This window comes from Sinohyriopsis cumingii, chromosome 6, assembly GCF_028554795.1.
Source record: "Sinohyriopsis cumingii isolate HCF-2022 chromosome 6, ASM2855479v2, whole genome shotgun sequence".
NCBI classification, from domain to species: Eukaryota; Metazoa; Mollusca; class Bivalvia; order Unionida; family Unionidae; genus Sinohyriopsis; species Sinohyriopsis cumingii.
In genome coordinates this window covers 106101130-106126017 of record NC_142966.1, presented here as the reverse complement: position 1 = coordinate 106126017, position 24888 = coordinate 106101130, and the positions used below count along the sequence as shown (strand labels likewise).

Sequence of the window (24888 nt, the reverse complement as noted above, 5' to 3'; positions counted from 1 at the left end):
ATGAAAATAAATTCGAAATATGTTTGGTCTGCTGATTTTCTACAATTCCTAAAACCATGCCGATATGCCTGAGGTATTTACCCATAATCCTTCAAAATATATTCCTTAACCACATCATGTTCAGCACTCTGCTGAAGTGACAGCAAAATGTAAATATCACGAGGTTTGCCAAAAAATATACATTGTAATAAAAAGGTCCATTGCTCATTTGGTCATTTCAGAATTTCAGCAAGTTTCTAAAAAGGAGAACATATTGATCTATTTTATTTTCCTTAAAAGGGGACAGAAAATGGATAGTTCTGATAACTTCAAAAGTGAGAGTCATTTTAATACAAATTAAAACTTCCTTTTTTTCTTTTCTCTTTACATTTGTATTATCCAATGCCCGATTTGTCTTTCTCTCTCTTTCCTCTTTTGGAGCATGCAATTCTCATTTTTCTTTCTGTAACTGCATTAGTCTCTCTCTTCTCTCTCTAATGGCATGCTTGTCTACCTTCTGTAACTGCACATGTATGTCTCTCTCTCTCTTCTTTCTCCAGTTGCATTCGTTTCTCGTCTGTCTCTTTCTGTAGCTGTAATTTTCTATCTTGAAACTCAAGCTTCTTAATTCAGTTTCATTCTTGTATTTTAATTTTAAATCCATAACTGGTAAGTTAGAGTTAGATGGAGAGTTACTAATCAAATCAAAAGCAGTTTTATTCAAAACATTATTTTTTACCAAAATACACTACCAAAATAATTTGCATATCTTGTTACGTTAAGGAAGCACTTCCCTCATAAAGATCATATTTGCTAGCAAAATGTAGGAATGCATCTTTTTTCAAGTAGTCTAACTATTTCTGGGTATACTATTTGATAAAGCACGCCACTTTAGATATCTAAAATGTGAAATGACGCCTAGGACTTAGGAAATTCCAGAACAAGTTGTATTTAAATTTTACAGAAAATGTTTGCTGAAATATTTAAAATATGTTAAATTGAAAGAGTTGGTGATCAAAGGAAGGAGAAAAAGAATACAAAATACAGGTTGCAAGTTTACTTCAAAACAACAACTACAAAACTAAGATGTGCAAAGACGTGCGTGATGATGATAATAATTATGATGATTATACTATTATCATACAATAATGATTACGATGATCAAAATGCTAATAAAATTAATGATAGAAACATTAGTGGGCTCTTGAATAAACTAGAGGTTTTCATATGCAAATATAAATACGTTTATTAATAAAACTACGGCCAGGAATATCAAATTATACAAACCACGTCCTCTTTAACGTTGATTATTATATGTTTATTCAGTGCAATATTTGATTATGTTTGTTTAGCTATCCGAAACTTTGAAATTATTTTCACGTGGATAGGCAAATTCATTTCTAAATAAACCACGACCTCCCCAAAGATTCTGACAAAGATTTGTTTTGTATCCCTCAAGACAAATGATCTGTTCGAATGCATATATATTTTAAACTATTTGTCAGTGTAATAAAAACATTTGAACTCGCATCATAAGTCACAGACTTGGAACATGTATCGACTCGTTCGAAGATGAATCACGATATTTTAATTAGATAATTAACCTTCTGCGGTGTATGCATTCGTTTTCTTGCTGAATTATTGTTGTTAGTATGGCCACAGTTGTCCGATTAAACCTACCGTAGTAATTATGGGATTCAACGTGTCTTGTAAAGTTGTTTGTTATATTGCTGATGCTATGAAAAGGGAATGAAAAGACATTATAAAAATCCTTTCTTATAACGAGTCTTAGCTTCAAAACCTCATATTTTGTTATGTATTCCAAATCCCGGAGGATGCCACCAGTTTTATCACATGCCTCCTACGATATTATTGCTAATACCGGAGAAAGATGGACAATTAAAATTTAAATAGCTCCTAGACCTCAGTCATCAATGCGAACGGTCTCAGTATATAAATAACTCAATGTGGCAAGTATAACAATTTATAAACTGTAACAAATGAATTCAATAATTCCAGTGAAAATTTCTCAGATTTATCTCCTTCAAATTATTACAATCGATGACCTATTTCATGTTGCCAAATGTCATCACATACAGGTAATGGTCTTAAGAGAAAGAGAGTGTTTTCTTTCCGATGGTTGACCTAGGTTCTCATCTGTTACTTACCCTCCCTTATTTGGTACTCCTGTTCCCTTGCTAATGTATTCTCCAGGTATTTCATGTGCTCACAGTCATGTGCTACTTCCGGTACTACACCTCAACCTTTGACGTCACAGCAGCGTTTTCATCGTGCTTTTTTCAACTTTTTCAAGTTCCCGCTCTGTTGGCCTCAAGCCTCCACTTCCGCCCGTAAAGCTTCCTTAAGAAGCCATTGATTGCAGATTTAAACTCGAATTCAACGAGAATTTTTTCACGACCCTTTTACGAGTGGCAGGTTAGGGTACCGGGAATCCAATCTTAACTTTATGTTATCCTCTTTTGACTAGTTTCACTCACCTACGAATTTAGTCCGAAAAGAAAGACTTTCTTGCCTATATAATCCACCCTAAATTTGAACACTTTAGTTTTGACTGTACCCTTGCTAATGTGTTCTCCAGGCATTTCATGTGCTCACAGTCATGTGCCCGAAGTAGCTACACCTCGACCATTGACGTCACAGCGGCGTTTTTCTCGTGCTTTTTGTACCTTTCTCAACGTTCCTGCTCTTTGGGCGTCAAACCTCCACTTCCACCCGGAAAGCTTCCTTATGAAGCCTTTGTATGCAGATGAAACCTTAAATGCAACGAGAATTTTTTCACTCCAGTTTTATAAGTGGCAAGTTAGGCCACTTGGAGTATAATCTTAACTTTCTGTTATCCTCCCTTGGCTGGTTTCACCCATGTACGAATTAAAAAATGAATTTAGTCTGAAAAGAATTACTTACTTGCCTATATAATCCGCCCTAAATTTGAATATCTTAGCTGTGATAGGATACGGTTTAGTCTCTTTGAAACTGCTTTAATTATTTTAACAGTTTCTGGATACACACGCACACACGCACACACGCACGCACACACACACACACGCGCTCACACACACACACACACACACACACACACACACACTCTCTCTCTCTCTCTCTCTCTGGTTCTCATTTCCCACGGTCTGATTTTAGTCGATGTCAGTTGTGGGGGCTTTACAACAAACATCTTGGATATGTACACTAGCTATTTGACTACGGTCTAGAAAGAGACTTGACGATTTAACTATGGAAGATAAATATATACATAAGGAATCTGTACATTTTCACACAACGGTACAGTGCTACAAATACCTCACTCTTGAAATGTTTTTTGTTATGTCCGGAAAATTGTACTAATAGAGGAATTAAGGCACTAGAATACCAAGTGTGTAGATATTTATCTTTCAGACATTAAACATACAACAGTGTGTGAGATAACCATGAATTAGTCAGTACCATCTGGCCAAAAATGTGTATGATAATGGAAAGACAGTGAAAATGGTGCGTACTAGTGGGACCAAAGTGAAACATCATAACACATAATGCATTTGAATCTTTACTCATTTTCTAGTAACAGCTTTAGCTCAAAATAAAACAGCTTTAATGTTGACATAAATGCTCTTAAGAAACCAACCAATCCATCCAAACAAGCGTTATACTAGGTACGTTTTTATCAACGAAAAGGAGGTATGAAATCAGTGGACACGTTGATATGGCCATATACGTATTTGTTGCATTACAACACAACATCACACATATTAAAAAGTTATTTTACTTTAACTGTATAACTTTTTCTCTTTATCAAACATTATAAACAAGAGAGCTGATGTTCATTTTAATATGCAAACGTAAATACGTTTACCTTTAAAAACTACGGCCCGGTATGTGAAATTATACAAGCCACGTCCTCTTAAATGCTGATTATTATATGTAGTTTCAGTGCAATATTTGATACTGTTTGTTTAGCCATCGGAAACGTTGGTATTATTTGAACGTGGAGTGGATAGGCAAATTAATCTCTGAATAAACCACGACCTCCCCGAAGATTCTAACGAGGATTTGTTTTTATCTCTGAAGGCAAATTATTTCTTTGACTGCATATATCTTTTAACCTTTTGTCAGTATAACAAAATACATCTGAACTCGTATCGTACGTCGCAGTTTTGGATCATGTATTGACTCGTTCGAAGATGAATCACGATATTTTAATTAAGTATTCAACTTCTGAGATATATGCATTAGTTTTCTTGCTGAATTATCGTTGTTACTGTGGCCACTGTTATCAGATAAAACCAAACGTGCAGATAGGACATATGGGATTCAACGTGTCCTGTAAAAAAATTTTTATATTGTTGATGCTTTGAAAAGGGAAGAAAAAGACATTTTAGAAATCCTTTGTTATAACGAGTCTTAGATCCAAAACCTGATATATGTGTGTCTTTCAAATGCCGGAGGATGCCGCCAGTTTTATCACATGCCTCCAACGATATTATTGCTAATACCGAAGAAAGATGGACAACTAAAATTTAAATAGCTATGAGCTCTCAGTCATCACTGCCAACGGTCTAAGTATATAAATAACTGAATGTGGCAAGTATAACAATTTATAAAATGTAACAAAAGAATTGAATCATTCCCGTGACAATTTCTCAGATACATCTCTTTCAAATTATTAAAATCGATGACCTATTACAAGTTGCCAAATGTCATCACATAAAGGTAATGGTCTGAAGAGAAATAATAACAATAAAAATGAGGACATTGTATAGCGCCTAATCTTTAGAAGCTCTAAGCGCTTTACAACATTAGACAACACCTATAAGATAAAACAAACATATAATGGTTTGATTACAGAAACAAACACCATTAAATTAGAAAACATTAAAAAACATGCTGAGAATATTCAATGTAGGAAACATTATTAGGTCTTTAAGTTTGTTCTTGCAGTTGAAATAAGTGAGTTTTGAGAGCCCTCTTGAATGTAATCACTGTGTCTTTGTGTTCAGTGGGCAATTCATTCCACATTGCTGGGTCCTGGTATGCAAAAGAACGCTGTCCATATGACTTTGTTTTCATAGTGGGAATAATGAGTAAACGATTGTCAGAAGAGGAGTGTGAATATCTTGCTGGTGTGAACACATATCTGAGATCGGATAGATATGTTGGACTAGAGTCCGACAGTGAAACGTAGCACAGATGACAAATTTTGTGTTTGATTCTGGATCGAATGGATAGCCAGTGTAGCGTACAGAGTATCGGGGAGGTGTGCTCTGATCGTGGTACTCTAAGTATGATCCAAGCAGCTGTGTTTTGAACCTTTTGAAGTTTCTGGAGCAGATATTGAGATGATCCAGAGCGAACTGAGTTACAATAGTCCAGTCTTGAAAATACTAATGAACACACAAGTGTTTTAGTGGCATCAACTGAAAAATGTTTGCGAATGGAGCTGTTGCGTCTCAGCTCAAGATATGCATATGTTCATGACATGCTGGTGCAATGTGAGAGTACTGTCCAGAGTAACACCTAGGTTTCATACTGATTGCGTGAATTTAATGTTGGTGTTGCATATATTTAGTGTTTGAAGTAAAGGATGTGAATGAGAAAGTCTTTGTGTTGTGATCAAAATGGCCTCAGTTTTATCATCATTCATCTGCAGCTTGTTACAAGTCATCCATGATTTCACATCAGAAATGTACCTCTCTACACAGCGTACAATTGGTGAGACACTGAATAATGATCTATGACACTTGAGAGCGAGTGAGTGTACAGAATGAAGAGAACAGGTCCAAGAACAGACCCATGTGGAACACCAGAACATAGACCAACTGGGCTAGAGTGTCTGAAGTTTATTCCATTTGTAGATACAATTTGTGTCCTGTTGACCCTTGAACCACAGTAAGGCTGTATCATGAATGCCAAATACATGCTGGAGAGGTGAATTTATATATCATGGTCTTTTGTATCAAATGCTGCAGACAAATCAAGGAGTGTGAGAACTGACATCTTTCCGCTATCCAACACAGAGAAATGTCATTAACTACTTTTAGATGAGTAGTTTCAGTACTGTGGCGAGGGCGATATGCAGATTTTACATTGCTAAAAAGACTGTTTGAATTTAGATGAGATACAAGCTGGGATAGAAAAACCTTTTCTAAGATTTTTTATATGAATGGGAGATTAGAAACTGGGCGATGGTTCTTTAAATCGTTATGGTCTAGTGTTGGTTTCTTCAGCAGAGTCTTTACAATGGCAGTTTTGAAAAATGATGGGAATTCCCCGGACGAGAGAGAGGTATTAATATCATCAGTTAGTGAAGGCAATACTGGATCTAAGCACTCAAGCAGCAGTGATGTTGGAACTGGATCAAGTTCACATGACTTTTGTACACTTTTCATCAGGATTGTACGTACAAAATCCATAGAAACAGGTTCAAATGCTGGTAATGGTTGCCGCTCAAATTCTGTATCCCATCTGTATGGTGACGACGAGTCAATTGAAATTGTGGTGTCAAGCTTATCTCTAATAGTTTGTACTTTGTCACGGAAGAAATTTGCAAACATGTCCGGAAGGTCACCTGGAGAGAAGGTAGTTGCAAGTGGTGTAGATTTGTTCCTTGACATTAGCTTTTTAATAATCTCGAAAGCTCTTTGCAGCTGGAACTTTCCATGATCTTAGTAGTACAGTGGGCTGATTTCGCTGCATGGATTATATTTGTGTCATTCTTCTTAGCGGTTTCATAGATTTGCTTATGAATAGTGAGTCTGGTGGAAGGCCAAGGCCTCTCAGTTTTACGGCGGTCTCTTTTAGCAGTGCGAAGCTGGTCCCTAACACTGCTATACCATGAAGAACACTTTTGAATTGATACTTTGCACTTGGTAGCTGGTGCATGTTTGTCAAGCAATGAACGCAGGCAGTTATCAAGTTGTTCTGCGGTAGGAGGTAAGCAAGTTGTTAGGTTAGCTTGGATGTCGTGCATTAGTTTGGCTCAATTTATCATACGGATATTTCTCTTAGTAGCAGATAAAGGTGGGGGGTTAGGGACTGATACATCAAGATGGCATATAATGCAGAGGTGATCTGATGCAAGTTCATGGGATACCAGGGAGGACCGTAGAATGTTATCATCAGGTCTATAAAGAATCCAGTATAAAATGTGACCATATTTATGGGTGGGTTGGTTAACGGACTGTTTGAAGTTGAAAACATTAATGGAATCTATGAGTTTTGATGTACTTGGTTTTCCGGGACAGTCAAAGTGAAAGTTGAAATCTCCAAGAATAATCAGTTTGTCACCTATCGAATTGACATAGTCCAGGAGATTCGGAAACTGCTTCAAAAAGAGAGAGTCAGCCAGCTTGTTTTTTCTACAAGGAGGAGGGCGGTATAGGCAGCAAAGATGGACTGACCTTTGCTCCAGTGTGAGTGTGGTTTGGATTAGTTCAAACGATGTGTGGTCGAAATTGAATGTTGTAGTGTGGTTAAGACGTTTTATCATGGAGGTCTTTGTGATGACAGCAATTCCACCTCCGCGAGAATTACGGGGGAACGACTTGATGGAGTAACCAGTGGGTGTTAGATCCACACACTTTGGCTCATCGCCTAATCTTTTTAGCCATGTTTACATGAGGAAAAAGAAATCAATATTCTGATCGTTGATAAAATTAACAATTTCCGTGCTCTTTTCCGGTGGTCCTACTGAATGGGCATTGAATAATGCAATACGCAGAGGTATCTCTTGGATAGCTGAGACAAAGGTTGACGAATTAATTGGGATTTGAATTAGGGTATCTAAATTAATGGTGGAACTTTTTTTAAATTGTTGAGCCGAAATAAGGAGATAACTGGAATTCTACTTCCTGTTCAACGCCGGCCAGCTTTGAAACAACGTTTCGTTTTGCGCTTCTGCTTACATTTAGGTAATGATGAATGTAGTCCTAGTTCCTTTAGTCTATAGCACAATGCAGTGTGGACAGCCAAGGAGTGATCATTTAAAGCAATTAATGAGGGTCCCTCGTAGCATAAACTGGTTGACTGGAGAGTATCACGTGATGGCGGTTTGTTCAAAAACAGTGGAGCAAGACAGCTGAGAAAAAGTCTAATTGTTCTTATTTCCAAACCAAGGAGATGAAGAAACACATACGAATTTAACAGCCAATATATAATGAACACAATAACGTAGATGAAAACAGGCAACAAGCACTCATATGGTGAAAACGGCACTTAAAAACGGAATTTACCTCTCTTCGTTGGTACTCCTCTACCCTAGCTAATGTGTTCCCCAGGCATTTCATGTGCTCACAGTCATGTGCTACTTCAGGCACTACACCTCGACCTTTGACGTCATAGCGGCGTTTTCCTCGTGCTTTTTGCACCTTTTTCCGCGTTACCGCTCTGAAGGCGTCAAACCTCCACTTCCACCCGGAAAACTTCCTTAAGAAGCCTTTGTATGCAGATCAAACTTTAAAGTCAACGATAATTTTTTCACTCCCGTTTTACGAGAGGCAAGTTAGGGCACTCGGAGTATAATCTTAACCTTCTGTTATCCTCCCTTAGCTGGTTTCACCAATGTACGAATTAAAAGATTAATTTAGTCGGAAAAGAATGACTTACTTGCCTATATAATCTGCCCTAAATTTAAATATCTTAGTTGTGATAGGGCACGGTTTAATCTCTTTGAAACTGCCCTAATTAATTTTACACTTGCCGGCCACACACGTACACACACACACACATGCACACACACAAACACACACACACACACACACACACACACACACACACTATCTTTCTCTATGGTTCTCATTTCATACGGTCTGATTTTAGTTGATGTCAGTTGTGGGGGCTTTATAACAAACATCTTGGATATGTACACTAGCTATTTGACTACGGTCTAGAAAGAGACTAGACGACTTAACTATGGAAGATAAATATATACATAAGGAATCTGTACATTTTCACACAACGGTACAGTGTTACAAATACCTCACTCTTGAAATATTTTTTTTTTATGTCCGGAAAATTGTACTAATAGAGGAATTAAGGCACTAGAATACCAGGTGTGTACATATTTATCTTTCAGACAATAAACAGACGAGAAAGCATGAGATAACCATGAATTACTCAGTACCATCTGGCACAAAATGTGTATGATAATGGAAAGACAGTGAAAATGGTGCGCACTAGTGGGACCAAAATGGAAATATAATAAACAGAATACATTTTAATCTTTACTCATTTTCTAGTAACAGATTTAGCTCAAAAGATAACAGCTTTAATGTTGATATAAATGCTCCTAAGAAACCAACCAGTCCATCCATCGTTGATTTTCAATCTTTTCGAAATGGCTCGAAATAAGCTATACCCATTGTGATATCAGTGATACACTCTAAAAAATAAATAACACTGAAAAATATCGCACTATTTGAACTTTTTCAGGACAACACATTTGCTAAATACATTTTTCAGGGGATCATTGATAATGAGAAAAAAAAACAATTTGAACCAAATTTTCGATACTATCCAGCCATACCAACAAATCAAATGAGTTGCTTTTTACTGATAGGCACGTGAAGTTCAGAGACAGCCTTGACTTTAGCATCTGACTTGTCCATATCCCAATATATGTCGTAGATATGTAACTCGAGCACGTCAAAACTGACTCAAATTAAATATCAGATATTTGTATCGGTGAGTCTGTCAAATAGTCTCCAAATGATCTCGCCAGATGTCAGTGTAGATGGTGAAGTCGTCAACGTATGAATCACAATTATCTAGACTAGATGTAATTATGTTCATCAAGCGTTGAAATGTACAAGGCGAACCTATCATTCCAAAATACGTCACTTTATATTGATATAATAATCTGGAGTCAAGAATGACGAACTTTTCTTTGCCCTTATCGTCAGTGTAATTTGCCAAAATCTTTTCACAATGTCACATTTAGTGACATGTTTTGCCTTTCCAATTTTATGAATGAATCATTCGGTAATTGGCAAACAAATTGAATCCGTTTAATTCAAAATGGTCATCTGTATATAGGTTAGTGCACATGCGGAAAGTATTTTCTGGTTTTGGTACAAGTGTACATAGTGACCTCTAGTTACTTTTACTCGGTTTTATGAAATGATTGTACAGCAAATATTGAATTTCTATTTCAAACATTTCTGTTTGAGAGGACTCATCATGTTCGGATGCTCCTTCAGAGGTGTGGAATCTACAATTTCAGCGTCATTGTAGATTGTATTTGCTCTTGTGGAAACAGCTGCAAACAAGTGCTCACATTCAAGGAATATGTGTTTTAGTTCATTCTTATCTTGTTATTGCACATGTGAAATTACTGCTTGAGATTATAAATAATTTCTAAACTACGAAGATTGTCACCCCAAAGCCAATATAGTCCTAATGCATTCGATCGCTTATATCCTCACTGTGCGTTATAGGTGTAACTAAATTGATTGCATGATCAACCTGATTTTCTATACGTACATACTGGTTCTCCTCTAATATTTGTACACCATAGGAGAACTAATATTGTAATTCAACTCCCTTATTTTCTTTCTAATTCTGTAATGACAATAATACTTAGTCTGAAGAAAAGTTTGAAGATTGATCAAGAGAGACAGAACTCTATAAACAGGCTGAAACGTTCTCTATATTGTCGTTCTGTCGTACCTAAATTTAATTTTTGACTTCAGTTGCTGGATGCTTAATTCATGCATCCATTGCTGGAATGTTCCGGACATGACATTTGACGCTTGATCCGAGTGGACAGATTTGAGCAGGCCAAACTTAGTAAAAAAAACTTTATCAAAGCTTTTACTATTGTTTTGTTTTAATATTCCTCAAATGAATTGCCTCTGGGAATCTTGTAGATGCACATATCATGGTCAAAATATATTGGTTACCTGACTTGGTTTTAGGTTATTGACCGACACAATCTACCTATATTCTGTTAGATGCAAGAACAGGTTGTAGATGAGATTTAGTTCTATTCTTATCGGGATTACCTACCATTTGACACGTGTGGCAAGATCTGCAGTATTTATAAACATCACTTTTAATTTTTAGCTAATAAAAAGTAATTTAAGATCTTATGATAAGTCTTATTGATCCCTAAATGACCAGGGAAATGGGTTTCATGGCGTATTCTAAAACGTTCCTGTTTATACGATTAAAGATTACAATATGAGAGTTCACTGTCCACTCGTCACCAACAGGGAACTCTGGTGGTCTCCTTTTCCTCATAAGGAACCCATTTTTAACCAGTAAAAACAAACAGGTACTTATGTGGCTTTAGTCTCACTAATAGCCCTCTGAAACAGATCGAAGGACCTCCAGCTAGGTCATTGCCTAGTAATAAATAAATGCCTTCGATGGGTCCGGAGAATGAAACTGATGACAACTTTAGACCAAGGAAAAAGTGCCGAGCTCGCTTCTTTGAATTGGAACTCTCTCATTAGAAGAAGGCCTCTAATGATCATACAAAGTACTTGGTAATAAAAGACTCAGAGAGTTCCTGTGTCTCGTAAAAGTTTAATTAGGATAGGATTGGCAGAATCGCCTGGAGTGATATATAATCATTCGACATGAATGGTTCATACTTCTCCATAATACTATCTAATCGAAGTATGTTTGAACCAACAAATGTAATACTGTCGCTTCATCCTCTTAGACATAAGGGCTATTGGAATACGTATCTTGATTATGTTACATTTTTAATTTCTAACAATCACAATTAACGTGCCCTTTCTTCTTGCAATAGGTACACATAGGAAGAGATAAGGACTTCAGATCAGTCTTATCATAAACTTGATTTCTAAACGTTGTACCAGGATAATGTTTGTATGTACTTCTGCTAGATTGAAATAGTTTTGTACCAGAACACTGCTGAGTGGAAGACATACTGACAAAATAAACTGTATAAGCTAAAGGATACTCGTCAGCTATGCGTGCAGCATTTTCTAACGTATCGACCGTAGGCTCATCTAGGTAAGTCTTAGTCACTATGGTGACAGTTCTTGAACTTTTCAACTAGTTGAGCTGTCTGAGATTTTGTAAACGTTTTAGAAGAGCACTACCTATACAATTGTCGTACTTTTTCCCCATGAAAATTAATTCGAAATATGTTTATTCTGCATGTTTTCTACAATTCCTAAAACCTTGCCGATATGCCTCAGGTACCAACTCATAATCCTTCAAGATATATTCCGTAACCACATCATGTTCAGCACTCTGCTGAAGTGACAGTAAAATGTAAATAGTACGAGCTTTGTCAATAAATATACATTGTAATAAAAGAGTCCAGTGCTCTTTTGGCTATTTCAAATTTTCACAAAAGGAAACAAATATTGATCTACTTCTTCCCCCTAAAAAGGTACACAGACTTGATAGTTCTGATACTTTCAACAGTGAGAGAGTGCATTGCACTTCCCAGCTCTAATCCTTTTAAATTAAGTTGAAATTTCGTTTCTTACTTTTCTCTTTATATTTGCATTATCCTATTCACTCTTTGTCCATCTATTTTCTCTTTCGGCGCTTGCAATTCTCATTTTTCTTGCTTTGCTTCATTTGTCTCTCTCATCTTTCTCAAATGGCATATTTTTCTTCTTTCTGTAACAGCAATTGTCTCTCACTCCTCTTTCTGCAGTTGCATTCGTTTCTCGCATGTCTCTTTCTGTTGCTGCAATTTTTCTTTCTTGAAGCTCGAGCTTTCTTAATTCAGTTTCATTCTTGTATTTTAATTTTAAATCCATAACTGGTAAGTTAGAGTTAGATGGAGACTAGCTAATCAAATCTAAAGCTTTTAGATCCAAAACATTTCTATATAAAATTTATTTCTTGCTTCGTTAAAGAAGTACTTGCATCAAAAAAATCAGATTTGCTGGCAAAATGAAGCAATTCATCCTTTTTCAACCAGTCTTTTTATGGGTAGACGTTTCAATAAAGTACGCCACATTAGATGTCTAAAATGTGAAATAACATCCGAGTCTTAGGAAGTTCTAGAAAAAAAAGTTTATTTAATTTTTACAAAATGTCTGCTGAAATATTGTAAAGAAATTCGTATCCCAAAGATAACCGCCGAATGTTTGGTTTGGAGTCTACGCTCTTATAATAAGTAACATAACATATGGAAAAGCAACAAGCTGTGGCTCTATAGTGAAACATAATAACATAGAACATTTTGAAACATTACTGACTTTCTAGCAACAGTTTTATCTCAAAATATAACAGCTTTAATGCTGATAAAAATTCTAGTAAGAAACCAACCAGTCCATTCAAGTAACAATTTTATTGGGGTACGTTTTGTAACAATGATACGCATGTATGAGATCAGTGGAGTGGGTACAATGGTCATATACGTATATGTTGCATTACAACACAACATCACAAAGATTCAAAAGTAGTTTTACTTAAACGTTCGAAATTTTAGTTTTGATCACATATTGTAAGCGCGAAAATTGATTTGCTGCTACATAATTTTTTTGGTATAATGCTTTGCAGTTTTATGTTGCAGTCCGTATTGCGTGTTCAAATTATCAATGTAGTTTAAATGTTTTCTTGATGAACGAATTTGTAAGGAAATTTCGATGTTTTTAGATGGATATTTATACGACTACGCTACTTGATTCTGATTGTTTGGCTCTTGAGTAAACTAGAGGTTTTTCATATGCAAATTTAAATACCTTTATTAATAAAACTACGTCCCGGTGTGTCAAGTTATAAAAACCATGTCCTCTTTAATGTTGATTTTTATATGTAGATTCAGTGCAATATTTAACTCTGTTTGTGAAGCTATCCGAAACTTTGGAATTATTTTCACGTGAGTAGGCAAATTCATTTCTGAATAAAGCACGACCTCCTCGAAGATTCTAAAAAAAATTGTTTATATCTCTGAAGGCAAATAATCTCTTATATATCTTTTAAATCTTTTGTCAGTGTAATAAAATACACCTGAACTCGTATCGAACGTCGCAGACTTGGAACATGTATCGACTCGTTCAAACATAAATCACGATATTTTAATTAGTTACTCAACCTTCTGAAGTGCATGTATTCGTTTTCTTGCTGAATTATCGTTGTTATTGTGGCCACAGTTATCAGATAAATCCTAACGTGCATATAGGACGTATGGGATTCAACATGTCTGAGATTTAGTTGTTAGTCACTATGTGACAGTTCTTGAACTTTTCAACTGGTTGAGCTGTCTGAGATTTTATAAACCTTCTAGAATATTCCCCATGAAAATAAATTCGAAATATGTTTGGTCTGCTGATTTTCTACAATTCCGAAAACCGTGCCGATATGCCTCAGGTACTTACCCATAATCCTTCAAAATATATTCCTTAACCACATCATGTTCAGCACTCTGCTGAAGTGACAGTAAAATGTAAGTATCACGAGGTTTGCCAAAAAATATACATTGTAATAAAAAGGTCCATTGCTCATTTGGCCATTTCAGAATTTCAGCAAGTTTCTCAAAAGGAGAACATATTGATCTACTTTATTTTCCTTAAAAGGGGACAGAAAATGGATAGTTCTAATAACTTCAAAAGTGAGAGTCATTTTAATACAAATTGAAATTTCCTTTTTTTCTCTTCTCTTTACATTTGCATTATCCTATCCCCGATTTATCTTTCTCTCTGTTTCCTCTTTCGGCGCTGCAATTCTCATTTTTCTTTCTGTAACTGCATTAGTCTCTCTCTTCTCTCTCTAATGGCATGCTTGTCTACCTTCTGTAACTGCACAGGTATGTCTCTCTCTCTCTCTTCTTTCTTCAGTTGCATTCGTTTCTCGTCTGTCTCTTTCTGTAGCTGCAATTTTCTATCTTGAAGCTGAAGCTTTCTTAATTCAGTTTCATTCTTGTATTTTAATTTTAAATCCATAACTGGTAAGTTAGAGTTAGATGGAGAGTTACTAATCAAATCAAAAGCAGTTTTATTCAAAACGTTATTTTCTACCAAAATACAGGTCCAAAATAATTTGTATATCGTGCTTCATTAAGGAAGCACTTGCTTCATAAAGATCATATTTGCTAGCAAAATGAAGGAATTCATTATTTTTCAAGAAGTCTCACTATTTCTGGGTAAACTATTTGATAAAGCACGCCACTTTAGATATCTAAAATGTGAAATGACACCTAGGACTTAGGAAATTCTAGAACAAGTTGTATTTAAATTGTACAAGAAAATGTTTGCTGAAATATTTAAAATATGTTAAATTGAAAGAGTTGGTGATCAAAGGAAGGAGAAAAAGAACACAAAATACAGATTGCACGTTTACTCCAAAACAACAACTACAAAACTAAGCGGCACATTAAAGTTTAATCGTGCATAGGGTAAGATGTGCAAAGACGTACGTGATGATAACAATAATTATGATGATTAATCTATTATCATACAATAATGATTACGATGATCAAAATGCTAATAAAAATAATGATAAAAACATCACAGTATCATTGAATCTAGCATCGTCATGACTGATACACATAAATGGGATAATTCTATATAAATCAGGAAATTGTTTTGTGTTAGCCATGTCGTAAACTTTAAAATAGATATAATTAAAACATTAAAATGGTAGACACCAAGAATTATCTCATTCAAGTATTTTAACTACACATGCATGGTTTAGTTACTTCATCATATTTTAACGATCTCATATGTTTGCTAGACTTTCAAAGTATTATCACAAAGAACATAGTTGACACTTTATATCAGGTTTTGTTGCAGGAGGGTGCATAAAGAACTTACTCTCTGATTTAATTTTTTTAAATTACTATTTAATTCATTTCAATAGTAAGTTATTTCCCCCTTCAATAGCGCCCCATTCGACAGTTTGACAGAGTACCGTTCTTCCGGATGTTTCTATATTACATGTAAATCAGCATGAATTGAGATATTATGTGAACCGCAACATCTAATAAGTACGATTGACATTGCGAAAGCTTTCATAATGGAAGACTAATTCTTACCTCTAGGGTACGAGTGTGATTGGAAGTTATATAATGAAGTTTGGAAATCGAGTGGTGCAATCTATACTGCTAGCTCCACCCATTGCATATAATAGCTATCAGTGAACAAACGAACTTCAGTCTATTGCGCAGTCACTTCGATGTGAACACAATTGACGTTGCTGCATTTATTCAGGTAAAGCGACCACCAAGTCTTAAACTGGTGAGTGACTTTTAAATCTAGATACCTGTTGTTACGATTCGAACTTATTGCTAGTGTTTGTGCTATCATTAAGCCTTCTACTAGGAACCAATTATTTTGGGTGAGTGTTTTTTTAATCTTGATTTTGACTTCCTCTGATAATCGCATTTAGTCAATACTTTGCGCAGAATTCGTTTTGTCTTTTGCAGTCGTTTCTTGAGTAGGTCTGATTTCAGTTTTGTTCAATATGATTGTTGCTGAGTTTACATGTCCGAACTCTCTCTAAAACGATCATCGGTATACAACAGAACAAACAATTTTGACACATTTATGTGTACAATTTTACAATCTTTCCCTGGAACAATTTTATGTCAAAATTAGTGCAAAGTCAATGATGAAAACAATGAATAAGGACGTACACCAAAATGATAGATAGAACATCAATCATCTCGGTGCTCATTTGAGGCCTATTAGATCTAAACCATCAGGCTTCCTTACTGATTCAGTGTAATGCTTTTCCAGAATCTACAAATTTACTCTAAGGAACTTCTTTTGTTTAACCAATTCCACTATATTTTCCGAATTATAAACATTAAACAAAAACCTCTATTATTGCCGTGAATCAATTATCTGGAAAACGTAATCTTCAGTATAGCATTAAACAGACGAGAGTTGCTGATACTACTCTACACACGTTATATTAAAGAAGGAAAGAGACAAAACAATACAAAAGTAATTTCGCACAGACACATACACACAGCCAAATACAAATTTAAACGAATTAAAAAAATAAATAAAACAACAACATAAAATGAAATATATAATTCTGTCATATCAAGCGACGTAATCGACCGTCCTGACCAAAAAGAAATAAATTGTCTTTAGGGTTTACAGTATGTTCCCGAAATCCGATTCGGTCATAACTTAGATTAACTACAAGTGTAATGCGTTCAACCAACCATCTCAAAAATATTGATGTATGGCTAGAATCACTAAAATATTATAAATGTAACGTATGCCGAATCACGTATAATATGCACGCCCAAATGTTTACCAATTAAGGTATGATATTCAGCTCAAAGTATACCCACTGATGCATAATATTCAGACTGAAATTTGAGTTGATGACTAGAAACAAATCGTTAGAACCGCACTCCTTTAGATGTTAATGACTTGTCATGTAATTATGGTGTGATGGGATCTGCTATTAAATCCCTTGCAACACGCATGGTTTGGTTACCGTCGCGAGTGTTGCTTACTTTGCCTTGAAACAAGAAAATCGTATTGAATAACATTTTACATAAGGTATTGTCAGTTCTGATAGCATAAGAAATGCATACCAGCCAAGAGATAAACCATTTAGATATGTAACTAAATATGAAAACAGATACTTAGAAGTTACTATATTAATTTGATTTTGCTAGCAACATATATTGTGAGGGATGATCTGAATGTCTGTTTACCACTGTTTTCGACAGAAACATTAAAAAAGTCGCGATGTTATTTGGGACTAATATGTTTGCTATTTTAAAACTTTTTTTCACACCTGTATTTGAAATGAGTCAATGCCTTTTGTTTAAAAATATTCTGGAACCAGAGGGCTGATCTCAGGCGCGAATGTTGTGAAGAAAACCGTAAGATACAAGCAAGAAATCGTTGTAAATGTACGGACTTTTAGGGAGAGAGAGAGAGACTATTATTCCATGTAATCTTATGTTATGGGAGATCTGGGATATAGGAGTATTGTTCTAACTGGGTTGCAACTAATTTAAATTTTATATCAAAATATTTCCTCTAAATCAACATGATGGATATAATGTTTTATGTGAACACATACGTGCAAGAATCTAGTTGTATTGAAGCTACTTGATAGTTGAAGGAGGGTGGGGATATAACATTTATTCCAACAAACATTTGTTGTTTTTTTTCTTTATACCAAAGTACTTGTGTTGTTCAGCTGATATGCTGGATATAATGTGATATTTACTATAAACAAATCAGAAGAGGAGATGTTTTTGCCAGTTGTTACGATAGCGTTTGGAAAGATAATATTCTTTTTAATTGAAGATGAAAAAAACAACATATTGGTTGAAGAAAAAACATTTATCTTGGGGTAAGGAATATCAATCTTTTAATTTGAATAGTACCTATAGTCCCGGTGTTGTTGAATTTTATGGTAACAAGTATTTTCTCTATGTACATTTTCCTTTACAGTGCTACAGTTTCCACTGTGTCCGAAACAAAAAAGGTATGTTACAAAATATACAAAATTACAGATAAGTTTTGTCAATGGTTATCTTCTATTGTAGGACAATCTGAACTGTAAACAAACTAAGGGGTGATGGACTACAGACTTTATTTTCAGGACAGCATTGATGCCTGCTTACTGAATGTGCAATTTACACAAAACAGACAATTGCACCAAAAACAGTATTTTTTCGAACGAAAAAGACTTTCCTTAATCTATTACCACTAATGTCTACATCCGAACCACGTATCACGATAAAAAAGAAACGAGAAGAGTATATAAATATCGATAGAGATAGTATGCTGACACTGGAGTAAAAATTGTTATCCTGGTCAAAACAGTTGAACATTTCATTTATGACCAGAGTTAATTAAATTGGTTAATTTCCATGCCAAATATATATTACATGTTTTCAGCATTTGTCACATCTTCCTTAGTGACAGACCTTTAACAATTTTATGAAAGTTATGTACTAATGCTCAATAGTTTTTGACTGTATCTATCTATCTATCTATCTCATATGCATTATTATTAGTAGTAGTAGTAATATTTGTATTAGTTTTATCATCATCATTATATTATTAGTATTATTATTATTATTATTATTATTATTATTCTCTGAAACAAATGTAAATAACGTATGAGTAAAAGTTATTTTTCATACATGCTCAAACTGACTCAGAACTGTCAAACGTGCACATTACTATTCATAGTCACAAAGGTATATTTATAACATTTATGAATAAACAAGTGTGCATCAGCATTGCAAAACATGGCTGTAAAATTAAGAAGTTGACTCACTGATTATAGAAGAATAATATCTTACAATAATTAGCAGATTCAGTCTTTTGTTTGTAAACTCGCGGAGGTGGGATCGTGGATGGCGGCATATCATTATCACAAATATGATAGGAATGAAACGTGGTATTGGGGTGAACGCTATTCTAATTATTTTTGGTTGATTTATCAAGCTATTGAATTCTTTTAGAATTTAGTTCTTAGAAAACTCATGGCAACAGTAAACATATTAAACAACAGACGCTTCTTCTCAGCCTCAGGCAGTTAGTCGGTGAACCTTGCTCTTGTATTGTACACGGTATTCAAAACGATTAAACGATCAAACGAAGCAACTCTTCGTTTTTATATTGAGATGATTCGGTTTCGCGTGGAGCTGGCTCAATCGTGGATGTAGGACAATCTGAACTGTAAACAAACTAAGTATTTGTGAATTAAATCACAACTAATCCTCAAAAGTATATCCCAAGTCCAAAAGTATAGAGTATTTCAAATGTGTTCCAGTGGTGTTTCAAAATATTGTTCTGATGTTGTATTAGCTTTGAATAGTGTTGAGACAGTCTTGACGTGTCTCAATCATATAATCCAAAAGGTCTTTAATGAATTAAACTTAAGTCAAGAATATTCGTTTTATCATATAGTCTATGAGCACGTTATTATTCCAACGAATAATTTAAATAAGTAAATCATTTAAAGGAATAATAATTGAACGCAACAAAAATGACTGACTCTACTTCAGATCTAAATATAGGAATTAATACTTAAAAGGTGAAATTCCTTATATAAAAACAACGACGCAATAACAGAGCCACGATGAGGGTCATTCGTTCATTTCCAGACCATTCTAACCTGCCAAAATAGTCAAATACTTCACGGATTATTTAGCAGCTAATCAATCAGAAATCGTCGAAGTTTTAAAATGAAACATGCTTACAAACCGAATGACATTATCTTAAAGTATAAACCCACATCGTCGACAAAATTTACTTTCTAATATGACTTTTGTTTTAAAAGAATGACCATTGCATCTATAATCGTGAAGTGAAAATGAAGCACACGTTATAGACATACAAAATATTATATCTAACTTACAGTTGTATTGAACAGATAATATTTTTCAGGATAGAACAGTGAAATGGCAAGTCAATCTACGGGGCTTCCAGGGACAGGCCTCCCGATGGAAAAATCGTATCCTTTATAATTTAATAATGTATAAGGTATCTTTAGATCAGAGGCACATCCTTACAAAAATATAAAACCTCCGCAAACGAAAACAACGGAAATTTTCTTTTTCACATCATACTAGATGTTGTTAACTACCTGAATCAGACAAATAAATAAGAGAAAATTTGGTGAGGAGTGTTTGCATGTCTGTTTGTCTGTATTCAGAAATGGAAAATAATCAATAGTGGATTGGAACTTCAGCCACCAAGTTGAAGGAACTCTTTTACGACAATAATTTATGCCATGTATTGCACACGCATACTCGACCATATGTTGCCCTTTTCGTTTCCTCACATTAATTAGAGCTTTTCACTATGTACACTTGCCACACTTTATGCATGGCTTTTACTTAGGGCACAGGATGAAACCTTTCGATTTTAGGAACACATACTATATAGTGTAATTGCATCTTTGGAAGTACACGCGCAATGCATTTTATATATTGAAACTACATTGTGAGAAATAATATAAAGTCCAGCTTTATATATACTGCATCAACTCGCTTGAAGTTCGGAAACAGTCCCATTTATATACACTAACTAACGTCCAAACATAGTTGTAGCATATATGGTTGATTGACAAAAAGAATGTGACACTAATGAATGAACTGTTTGGCAATAAATTGTGTGAAAAATGAGATGGAAAATAGGAAATCGCGTGGATACTAGCTTAAAGGACATAAATGTCAGTTAAATTGACTTTTCTTTTACAATATCTTCTTCATGACCGGAAACAGACAGTGTATTTTCCTTAGCAAGCCAGACAGAACGACAGCATTGTGTTTCCTAATGAGGTAAAGTTTCAGCATAATATTGTTGAGATATAGAATATTAATTTAAGGTGTAATAAAAAACGTGTGGACAGTTTTTTGCATTTATAAGTAGAGAGAATTTAAGGTGTTGTTTTCTGTCCACTCCCAACGATATGCCAAAATTCGCATTACAGAAATATATACACAGGCAAGTAGAAGATTAAAATTGTTTCTTACTGTTTCAGAATTATAGTAAGTTTAAAGCACTGACTTAAGTCTGGATTCGGTGTTTATAGGCTCGTAGCTTTATGCATTGGACGAAATAATTCGGTGTCAATTTATTATTTTTTTCTACCATTGTGAATGAATTGCACATCTATATTTTAGATATTCTATATTCGTGCTTTGTCTTCAAGTTAATCTCGATGATATTTTCTATATTTATAGATCATATATCTTGATGGCAACTCATTAAACACCAGTGAATTGGTGAAACTTGGCAAAGGAATTTACAAAATTGCGGTAAGAATGTCATATTCATTGAAATATAATTAAATATGTTAGTGATTCTTCGTGTAAAAGATCAACATCAGAGGCTGTGATATCTATGAAAAAAACTTTTGTTAAATGCAAAATTGAAAATTCTCAGAAATGCCAGTACCATTGTGACTTAGTAATGTATCATCTGTCTTGTTCCGCAGAGAAAAGCATTCTTTTTCAAAGTCTTCAAAATCCTCAAATCCAAGTTATAGTCCTGTTAAATGTATTTTACATGGACACGTAAAACTAAATTTCCAACACTAAAAGCAAACGCACTGACCTCCTCAAATTCTCGAACACAATATTGTTATCAGCATTAGTCATTAGAAACTTTACTCTCCTCAATATCCAGCTTATAATCAGAAACTTTGTAAATTGACCCGTCGATCACATATGCTTAATTTTTGAACAATTAGGTTGTTCGTTTGGCTCATATTCAAAAGTTGTATGCAACTGTTAAAGTAAACACACACACACACACACACACACACACACAGATATATATATATATATATATATATATATATATATATATATATATATATATATATATATATATATATATATATATATATATATATACATACATATTACATTTAAAGGTTTAATTCATGTAGAAACAGCCATGTAAACTGTTGCAAACACAATTGTTTTTTTGTTTTATTTGTTTTTCTTGTTTATGTTTTGTATTTGTCTTTGAAAAAGACTCCTCTAGAGTAGAAAGCGCTTAGGCTAGTTAGATGGATGGCGTGTACAAACGCGATACATTTAAGTTAATACAAATATACATATATCAATCTTAATCAGGCACGTCGCTTTCATTTTTCAGCTGACCCCTGAAGCAGAGCAGAATGTAATAAAGGCTAGAGATTTGGTGGATGATATAGTCGAAAACAAGAAACGTACGCTCTTTTTTAACATTTTCTTAGGCAATAAATTAGGCTTATGATCAGGAAGAGTATATTCATTTTTTCACAATTTCTTTGCAAATTTTAGAGACATTAACTGTTTTTTCTTATGATAATAATCGCCCCATATCAGCTTGAACACATTTGTACCTGTTGAAATAGTGACATTTTGAGCAAGATTTTCAAAGTGCATACATCAATTTTTAATTATGCAGGTCATTAATCTAAAACAGTGCTCATGCATTATATAAAAATCAGTTAAGGCAACCATCATTATATTGACCATGTGTATTTTCGGCCATTTTGTCTTAGTAACATACAAGCATCTCACTTTAAAGACCTTCAATGTAAATTGGAGGAGTCATCGAACTTTAGTTATTGCTTTTAAACATCAGACGATCCTATGTACATAATTTTATTGGTTTACGTTTCCTCCTCGCACATGTTTTCCTATACATTTAATAATTATAATTCTACAAATAAGATGTTTACAAGTTTACACTGTCCTCCGATATATTCCGATAAAAAGTTACATCCCACGAAATGTCAATACTGGCATATATATATATATATATATATATATATATATATATATATATATATATATAGAGAGAGAGAGAGAGAGAGAGAGAGAGAGAGAGAGAGATCCCATGACATGATATGTTTTTTAAAACCATCCATGATATCATACCTTAAAATTGCAATACATGTTTGACACGAATTTTCTAATCGAAAAATTATGCACTTTTGTGACGTTATAGAAGCCGTTTATCATGTAATTTCTAATGCAAATTATTCCATTCACTACAACATTTAGTCATTAAATGGTTAAATAAACTATCAGGAAACTCTTTTAATACCTTCTACACTTTTCTTTAGTTAGGTTTTTTTCCGAAGGAGGCTTCCTTCCCGGAACACGAATTTCTGGACCAATGCCTGTTTTTATGAGCTGAATATATGTATGTCATATGGATTAAACGTAATCGATGATACCATCGTAAAAAAAGCAGTAACCAGTCGTGCACTGTTGTCCTGATTCTATCCAGACTTAAATGTAGAATCAGGACTGACTTTTCCAGATTCAATCTGGTTCATTTTATTGACAAATATTATATATCTGAATTGTTCTGCTCCCTATACAATTTCTGAGGTTGTAATTGAAATCTCCAGGTAACATTATATACTAAATTGAACCAGTATATCTTACCTGTTTTATTTTATCTTTGCAGCATATTTTTCCTTCCTTCACTGTCATATTATGAATTTTAACGTGCCTTATTTTTCCATCGTTATATCTCCTTTCATATGCACAGATATATATAATCCTTGCTATACCTTGTTGAGTCTATAGCTTCACGTTTATTATATATTTGTATCCAGAATTGTACTGTAAAGTTGACAGCTGAATATCCCATTAACATATTAAATTCACCATCGAACACTTTTATCCCCATAGTTTATTGTAAGGACCCGAATATTCCTTGTAGTGTATGTTGCTGCTACGACAGTTGACAGTATTTTCTTTCCTGTACAGACCCGTCATGAGTTTTAGCTGAGTAATTTTCCTGATTCGCAGGGAAATACATGCATTTGCAGTGGTAATTAAAATATACCCAAATGTTTACAACTTAAAGAACATAAAATTCTCATATAAGGTATAGGCTGAAATCGTCAAATCAGTGCATTTTAATATGTGTTCCTCAGGTGTATATGGCATTACTACCGGATTTGGAAAGTTCGCCGACACTGTCATCAGCATGGATAAACTGGCGTAAGTTTAATCTTGATAACGAAAGAAGGCGTCGAGACTTTGACGGAAGTATATTACTGCATTCAGTCATCTGATGTTCTTTCAGTATATTACTTTTCAAGATCTGATATGTGCTTCATAATTTATGATTTGCTATCAGCAATAGACGACCTTGCGTTATGCGTATTCGATAAATATTCTTCCTGCAGCGAAATTGCTGTATCGAGGTTTCCAAACGTGGACAATCACATTTCTTCACTTACTATGACGATGAAACATGTACAAAATAAATTTGTATTGCATTGCTTATGAAACGAATTGGGGATAGTTAAATACATCTTGACTGTGCTATCTAAGGTAGCTGAACATTTTGGGTGGTCAAATCCAGTCTTTCAAAAATATGTTTAACGATTAAGGACTTTTCAATGTAATAAACTTCATAATCCTAGCAAATTTCTGAGGAATGTTTAATATCACAATGTAACATTATGTATGTTTCAAAATGGGACGAACAGGCAAGCTATTAATATTTACAG

The 24888-nt window shown here is 34.5% G+C and overlaps 1 protein-coding gene across 7 annotated transcripts in view; it reads left to right on the top strand.

Annotated features, from left to right (window-relative positions):
- Positions 1 to 24888, top strand: part of LOC149797645 (histidine ammonia-lyase-like) — a 101353-nt gene that overhangs the window by 63141 nt on the left and 13324 nt on the right. The window contains exons 1-7 of one of the 7 annotated variants that reach the window (XM_089962542.1): positions 16046 to 16130; positions 18351 to 18384; positions 20301 to 20367; positions 21166 to 21196; positions 21602 to 21676; positions 22524 to 22596; positions 24307 to 24373. In XM_089962542.1, coding sequence (XP_089818668.1) covers positions 20315 to 20367; positions 21166 to 21196; positions 21602 to 21676; positions 22524 to 22596; positions 24307 to 24373 — 299 coding nt within the window. In that variant the 5' untranslated portion in view covers positions 16046 to 16130; positions 18351 to 18384; positions 20301 to 20314. Of the gene's footprint in view, positions 1 to 16045; positions 16258 to 18350; positions 18385 to 20300; positions 20368 to 21139; positions 21197 to 21601; positions 21677 to 22523; positions 24374 to 24888 lie in introns of those variants that run through there. The other 6 variants (XM_089962541.1, XM_089962543.1, XM_089962544.1 and 3 more) reach the window with 6 other exon arrangements.